This window comes from Trichomycterus rosablanca, chromosome 22 (assembly GCF_030014385.1).
Source record: "Trichomycterus rosablanca isolate fTriRos1 chromosome 22, fTriRos1.hap1, whole genome shotgun sequence".
Taxonomy (NCBI): Eukaryota; Metazoa; Chordata; class Actinopteri; order Siluriformes; family Trichomycteridae; genus Trichomycterus; species Trichomycterus rosablanca.
The window spans coordinates 20,126,409-20,135,000 of record NC_086009.1 but is presented as its reverse complement, the minus strand read 5'-3'; the positions used below and the strand labels follow the sequence as shown (position 1 = coordinate 20,135,000).

At 48.6% G+C, this 8,592-nt stretch overlaps 1 protein-coding gene across 1 annotated transcript in view; it reads right to left on the bottom strand.

Moving 5' to 3' along the window:
• Positions 1 to 8,592, bottom strand: part of LOC134335902 (ephrin type-A receptor 7-like) — an 80,036-nt gene that overhangs the window by 47,730 nt on the left and 23,714 nt on the right. Inside the window, exon 3 of the mRNA XM_063018536.1 lies at positions 5,112 to 5,787. Within this exon, the coding sequence (XP_062874606.1) occupies positions 5,112 to 5,787 (676 nt within the window). The remainder of the gene's footprint in view (positions 1 to 5,111; positions 5,788 to 8,592) is intronic.

The following is an 8,592-nucleotide window of genomic DNA, read 5'->3' as shown; positions in this document are numbered from 1 at the left end:
TGAACATGTCCAAATTGTGCCCAAATGTGTCGTTGTCCCTCCCTGGTGTCATGTGTCAAGGTCCCAGGTGTAAATGGGGAGCAGGGCTGTTAAATTTGGTGTTTTGGGTACAATTCTCTCATACTGGCCACTGGATATTCAACATGGCACCTCATGGCAAAGAACTCTCTGAGGATGTGAGAAATAGAATTGTTGCTCTCCACAAAGATGGCCTGGGCTATAAGAAGATTGCTAACACCCTGAAACTGAGCTACAGCATGGTGGCCAAGGTCATACAGCGGTTTTCCAGGACAGGTTCCACTCGGAACAGGCTTCGCCAGGGTCGACCAAAGAAGTTGAGTCCACGTGTTCGGCGTCATATCCAGAGGTTGGCTTTAAAAAATAGACACATGAGTGCTGCCAGCATTGCTGCAGAGGTTGAAGACGTGGGAGGTCAGCCTGTCAGTGCTCAGACCATACGCCGCACACTGCATCAACTCGGTCTGCATGGTCGTCATCCCAGAAGGAAGCTGACGCACAAGAAAGCCCGCAAACAGTTTGCTAAAGACAAGCAGTCCAAGAACATGGATTACTGGAATGCCCTGTGGTCTGACGAGACCAAGATAAACTTGTTTGGCTCAGATGGTGTCCAGCATGTGTGGCGGCGCCCTGGTGAGGAGTACCAAGACAACTGTATCTTGCCTACAGTCAAGCATGGTGGTGGTAGCATCATGGTCTTGGGCTGCATGAGTGTTGCTGGCACTTGGGAGCTGCAGTTCATTGAGGGAAACATGAATTCCAACATGTACAGTGACATTCTGAAACAGAGCATGATCCCCTCCCTTCGAAAACTGGGTCTCATGGCAGTTTTCCAACAGGATAACGACCCCAAACACAACCTCCAAGATGACAACTGCCTTGCTGAGGAAGCTGAAGGTAAAGGTGATGGACTAAACCCAATTGAGCACCTGTGGCGCATCCTCAAGTGGAAGGTGGAGGAGTTCAAGGTGTCTAACATCCACCAGCTCCGTGATGTCATCATGGAGGAGTGGAAGAGGATTCCAGTAGCAACCTGTGCAGCTCTGGTGAATTCCATGCCCAGGAGGGTTAAGGCAGTGCTGGATAATAATGGTGGTCACACAAAATATTGACACTTTGGGCACAATTTGGACATGTTCACTGTGGGGTGTACTCACTTATGTTGCCAGCCATTTAGACATTAATGGCTGTGTGTTGAGTTATTTTCAGAAGACAGTAAATCTACACTGCTATACAAGCTGTACACTGACTACTCTAAGTTATATCCAAGTTTCATGTCTATAGTGTTGTCCCATGAAAAGATATGATAAAATATTTGCAGAAATGTGAGGGGTGTACTCACTTTTGTGATACACTGTACATACACACACTCATATACACACACATACACACATTCATATACAAGCACACTCATATACACACTCATAGACACGCATTCATATATACACACACACACACATACACACACACACATACATACACACACTCACATACACACACATACATACACACACTCATATACACACACAAATACACACATACACACACCCACAACTGATCTCACCACAATCAAAGCTGATCACACACACACACACACACACACACACAGTCACTCAAACGTAGCTTTATTAGGATTACTAAATATGGACATATGTATTGCTAAAGCTTAGTAACATATTGAGGAAATATAATAAAAAAATAAAGTAAAATAAAAATAAACAATATATAAACCGTTACAGATATACATATAAAAACATAAGAAAAATACACACACACTCTCTCTCTCTCACACACACACATACACACACACACACGTGCTGGCATGCGACTCTCACGGCTCCCACAATGCAAAAGAAAGAAAACACAAATACAGATCACACACTCCTGTGGGCACACACACCATGCCCACACGGCACAGTATGAGCTGTCAAAGATGTCAGCGCTTTCTCACATGAACAGTTGGATGCACTCACACACACACTCACACACACACACACACACACACACACACACACACACACACACACACACACACACGATGACTGGTCGTTTCACATGCACGTATCACTGCTGCTGGATCAGTGGCTGAATGTGTAAGTTAGAAGGTCATTAGTATAAATGACCACCAGTTCACACCGACTGACCCTGCCGAGTCAAACCAGTGCCAAACCAGTCAAACCCGGTGTCAAACCAGTGCCAAATCAGTCAAACTAGTGTCAAATCAGTCAAACCAGTGCCAAGCCAGTCAAACCAGTGCCAAACCAGTGCCAAACCAGTTAAACCAGTCAAACCAGTGCCAAACCAATCAAACCAGTGCCAAACCAGTCAAACCAGCGTCAAATCAGTCAAACCAGCGCCAAACCAGCGCCAAACCAGTCAAACCAGCGTCAAATCAGTGCCAGATCAGTCAGTGTCAAATCAGTCAAACTAGTGCCAAGCCAGTCAAACCAGCCAAACCAGTGCCAAACCAGCCAAACCAGTGCCAAACCAGTCAAACCAGTGCCAAACCAGTCAAACTAGTGCCAAGCCAGTCAAACCAGTGCCAAACCAGTACCAAACCAGTGGCAAACCAGTCAACCCAATGTCAAACAGGCATTAGATCAGCGCCAAATCAATCAGACCAGCGTCAAACCAGTCAAACCAGTGGCAAACCAGCGCCAGATCAGACAAACCAGTGCCAAACCAGTGGCAAACCTGCGCCAGATCAGTCAAAGCAGTGCCAAACCAGCATCAAACCAGTGCCAAATCAGTCAAACAAGGAACCAAACCAGTCAAACCAGTGGCAAACCAGCGCCAGATCAGTCAAACCAGTGCCAAACCAGTCAAACCAGTGCCAAACCAGCATCAAACCAGTCAAACCAGTGCCAAACCAGTCAAACCAGTGCCAAACCAGTCAAACCAGTGCCAAACCAGTCAAACATGGAACCAAACCAGTCAAACCAGTGTCAAACCAATCAAACCAGTGCCAAACCAGCGTCAATCCAGTGCCAATACAGCACAAAACCAGTCAATACAGTGCCAAACTAGTCAAACTGGAAATGATATGCTTCTGACTCTGCAGCAGTAGTTTAGGGAAGGCCCTTTCCTTTTCTGGCATGACTGCACCCCAGTGTCCTGCACAGAGCCCCGACCCCGACCCCACAACCCAGCCTTACAAGAACTGATCATCTGTGGACTGAATGGGCACAAAGTCCCACAGACATACTTCCAAATCCTGTGAGAAGCTCTTCTCAGAAGTGTGCTTGTTCTAGCTGAAAAGGTCACACAGAGGTCGCTCAGTTTTAATACCCAGCAGGCTCAAGGTCACGTGACCGGGGGGTGCCAACACTTTTTCACGGCGCTGTATTTTCTCTCTGCCACTTCCTGTTGGTGTCAGGCGGGGTCAGAACCCGAGCCCCGATTAAATCCTCCTCCTCTGCTCCGATGAATCCAGCTGATGTAACCAGACTGAAAGAGCTGAATCATGGGATGCGTCAGTAATCAGGATTTATTCACCCAACAGCTGGCACAGGACAGGAGCGGGCGCGGTGGCACGGATGCCCCGCCCGTCTACCAACCATCTGTACATGCGTCACCACCGCCGAAACGTCCGGTCCTGAATACAACAGAAACCGGGACACATTCCACAGGGTCCCTAATAGTCATGTGATCACGGTGGCACTGTCACCTCACAGCAGGAAGGTCCTGGGTTCGATTCCCAGACGGAGCATTCCGGGTCCTTTCTGTGTGGAATTTGCATGTTTTCCCGAAGACGTGCAGTGTGTGTGTGTGTGTGTGCGCCCTGTGATGGACTAGCATGGCGACTAGTCTGGGGTGCTTCCTACATTTCGCCCAGTGAATTGCACCCACCACGACCCTGACCAGGGTAAAACAGACAGGGAAAAATAATCACATGACCTCTGCTATAGGGGAAGTTTATGTGGTCGAATCCCTTCATTTGGAACGTCCTGCAGCGTCATCACGTAAAGGACAAGCAGCCGCGCCTTACAATACAGTGAAAGCGATTGACTCTTAGGGGCCTCGCTGAGGGGCCCAACGGTGGCAATAAAGCAGCGACTGTGCAATAAATAATTAATTCAGCTGCTCCCAAATACTTAGGGGTTGCCACAGAAGAATTGATAGTACACCAGTGCCAAACCAGTCAAACCAGCGCCAAACCAGTCACTCTAGTGCCAAACCGACCAAACCAGTGCCAAATCAGTGCCAAACCAGTGCAGAACTAGTTCCAAACCAGTCAAACCAGCACCAAACCAGTCACTTTAGTGCCAAACCGACCAAACCAGTGCCAAACCAGTGCAGAACTAGTTCCAAACCAGTCAAACCAGCAACAAACCAGTCACTCTAGTGCCAAACCGACCAAACCAGTGCCAAATCAGTGCCAAACCAGTGCCAAACCAGTGCAGAACTACTGCCAAACCAGTCAAACCAGCACTAAACCAGTGCCAAATCAGTCAAACCAGCGCCAAACCAGTCACACCAGCATCAAACCAGTCACACCAGCACCAATCCAGTAAAACCAGCACCAAACCAGTTAAACAGCTCCAAACTAGAGCCAAACCAGTGCCAAACCAGTCAAACCAGCACCAAACCAGTCACACCAGCACAGAGGATCTGCTTCACAAACCAGACTTGTTCACACCGGATGCCCTTGTAGCTTTGTGGTTGTAGCCTAGTGGTACTGGACTAGTAATCAGAAGGTTGCCAGTTCAAGGCCCACCTCTGCCAGGTTGCCACTGTTGGGCTCTATATATGGTCCACCGCACAGAGAACTACTTACTTAATTACCTTGCGTCTCCACTGGTAATGCGACTTCAGGACCTGGATTTACCGTAATGCCAATATGTCAATGGCATTACATTTTCTGGTCCCACTGTGGTTTACTAGGTGTAACGTAAAGCCTCCATAAGGGGGCGCTCATGTACAAGTTCATTTGTGCCCATTTTGCTTCAGTAATGATCATTTCTTCTACATTTGTGTAAATCTCATATATTTAAAGTCCACCAGGCGTCCTGAACATGTGACTGGACGGGCACGGTGGGCGCCGCTTGCCCAGTGCGTGAGCGGGTGAGAGCGTACGGACAAGTTCGTCTTACCTTCACAGCTGCTGTGACCCTCCTCATACCCGGCGCTGCAGCTGCACCTCCCGATGGGCACGAGCCACTCCCCTTCGGCGCTGCAGTGCATCCTGGGAGGCGAGTCCGTGGCGTCGGGTTCGGAGTTGTTGACGCACACGCCCCTGACCTCCACCAGGGTGGCGAACGCGGCCTCCGCCACCGTGTCGGGGAACACGGCCAGGTTCTGCACGGCGGCCCGGCAGCGCTTGTAGTAAACGCGTACGGACACGATGGCCACGCACGCGCCCACGTCCTGGAACGCCAGGTGGAAGCCGCGCCTCATCAGGGGGCCGATCTCGCGCACCTCGGTGTTCAGCTTCATCTTCCTCTCGCCCAGGTCGCCCTGCGTGAAGCTCTCGTCGGCGGCGATGGTGTCCACCTTGCTGAAGCGCGCCTCGTCGTCGTCGTGGCCGCCCAGCGCCCGGTCCGACTCGGCGAACAGCAGGTTGAAGGTCTCCTTGCAGCTGCCCGCCACGCCCGGGATGCTGTTACAGTCGCGCAGGGTGAACTGGAGCTCCACGAAGATGCGCTGCCCTCCGCGCCGACCGATCCAGCCCGTCCTCAGCCAGTTGTTCTGGTTCGGTTCCATCACGTTGCAGACCTGGTACGTTCGGATCGGCTTGTACTTGTCATCCACGCCGCTGATCTCCTCCCACTGTGGACACACGCGAGAAACAGAACTGTAAGGAGCCAAAAGTATTTGGACGCCTGACCGTGAGCTTGTTGGACGTCCCACTTCAAAATCAAACTGTATTAAAACTGAGAAACTCAGCGACCTCTGTGTGATCATCTCAGCTAGAACAACAGCCAATCTTTTTTTATATATATATTTTTATTTATGTATTTTCTCCCTTTTTTCCTTTTCAGCGCATCCAATTGCCCAATTGCGTCATGCTTCCTCTCCACCAATGCCGATCCCCGCTCCGATCGAGGAGAACGAAGCTGACCCACGCCCCCCTCCGACACGTGCGCAGCAGCCGTATGCATCTTATCACCTACATTTTGACGAGTGCAATGCAGATCAGCCCTGTGTAAGGAGAGACACACCCTGAGAGCACTCTTTTCTCATCTCTGTGCAGGCGCCATCAATCAGCCAGCAGAGGTCGTAATTGCACCAGTCATGAGAGAGAGACCCCATCCGACTTAGTCCCGCCCATATGAACAACAGGCCGATCGCTGTTCATGTGGCCGCTCAGCCTTAGCCGGTAGGCAGAGCTGAGATTCGATACGATGTATTCGAGATCCAGCTCTGGTTCTTCTAAGGAAGCTTCTCACAAGACTTTGAAGTACGTCTGTGTGTGGGAATTTGTGCCCGTTCAGTCAGAAGAGCTGATTTGTATGGCATGGCTGGGCACAGCAGGCAGCTGGAGTTTTATTAAACCGGGGCAGTCGTATCCTAGAGGTTAAAGTACTGGACTAGTAATCAAAAGGTCGCTGGTTCAAGCCCTATTACTGACAGGTTGTCACTGTTGGGCCCCTAAGCAAGGCCCTTAACTCGCAATAGCTTAGACTGTATACTGTCACACTACTGTACTGTAAATTGCTTTGAATAAAAAGCTTCCACTAAATGCTGAAAATGTAAAATGTGATGGACTAGCAGCCAGTCTGGGGTGCTTCCTACACTTTGCCCAGTGAACTGCACCCACCACGACCCTGACCAGGGAAAAATAAACTTACCCTATAGCAGAGGTCATGTGATTATGTGGTTGAATCCCTTCGTTCGGAACGTCCTGCAGCGTCATCACGTAAAGGACAAGCAGCCACGCCTTTGCTTTCTAAAGTAATACAATACAGTGCAAGCGATTGACTCTTGGGGGCCTCGCTGAGGGGCCCAACAGTGCCAATAAACCAGCGACTGTGCAATAAATAATTAATTCAGCTGCTCACAGATATTTAGGGGTTGCCACAGAAGAAATGATAGTACACCCCAGTGTCAAACCAGCGCCAAACAAGTCACACTAGTGCCAAACCAACCAAACCAGTGCCAAACCAAGTTTATGTTATATTAGGGGTGGCCACAGAGGATCTGCTTTACAAATCGGACTTGTTTACACCAGATGCCCTTGTAGCTTTGTGGTTGTAGCCTAGTGGTACTGGACTAGTAATCAGAAGGTTGCCAGTTCAAGGCCCACCTCTGTTGGGCTCTATATATGGTCCACCTTAATGATCCACTGCATGGGGAAACTACTGGGGTGTTTGGAATGCACCTTGTGTCTCCACTGGTAATGCCCTTCAGGACCTGGATTTTCTTCATGTCTTTATAGAGCTGCTTTGTGATGAACTGGAAAGGGCCTTCCCTAAACTGTTGCTGCAAAGTTTGAAGCCTCTTACTTCCTTTATATAACTGATTTATAACACCTGTAAGCGACTGTTATAGCTGAAAGACATGAATTAAAAAAATTAGAAGGGGCGTCCCAATACTTTTGCCCACCAGCTGTGGTGGATGACGTTGAGGAAACTGTAGATTTAATCATCATGTCGTGTGGTCACGTCACGCGGTCAGGCGTACGCGCTGAATCACCCCGCGCTACGTTAGCGGTCGCGGCACAGCTGGTATCTGGAGCGCGTGGGCAGCCTGGTACAGGATTAGTGGCGCTGATTCATCTGGACGGGTTTCAGCCTGCGAGTCTAAATTAATCACCAAAAACGTTCGGCTCCTCGACACCGAGTTCACTTCAATCCATCCTTTTTGCCTGGTCCCAGTTTGGATATGCTTAGTTCCCCTGTGAGCTCCTGTGACCTGATGGCTGCACCACCCCGAGTTCACATCTTTCCACCAGACAGCGGAGGATCCCCAAACTGTCCTTCCCTCCTTTAGGCACCGTCGGTCCGTCTGACGCTGTGTGTCGAGAGTCCGACCGGACGAGCAACACATTCTTCACTTCATCTTTATTTATGGAGTTTAAATGCAGGTAAAAGAGAACATGCCAAACATAGAAAAGCAAAACTAACTGACCAAATATCAGATTTTAGAGCTGGTATAAAAATAATAAAGAAAAAAATAATATACTTTATTAGCATTTTCAACAATTTAGTTACTACTACTATACAATTCCTTACTATAGGGGACACAGTGGGTAGCTCTGTTGCCTTACAACAAATAGGGCCTGGGTTCAATTCCTTTCTGTGTTGAGTTTGCATGTTCTCCCCGTGCTACTAGAAATTGCTCCAAGTGTGAGCGTGTGATGGACTGGCGACCTGTCCTGAGTGTTTCCTGAGTGTTTTCTCCCAATGAATCTGACCCACTGTGACCCTGACCAGGATAAAGCGATGGTTAAACAGACAGTCAATGAATAAATGAATACACTTCACCTGCCACTAGCTAAGAGAGGCAGAGACTAAGAAATGGACAATTTAAAAGAATCAGATACGTATCAGTCTTCTGATATTATTATTATTATTATTATTTCTATTATTATTATTATAATTTTATTATTATTTTATTTTTATTATTTTATTT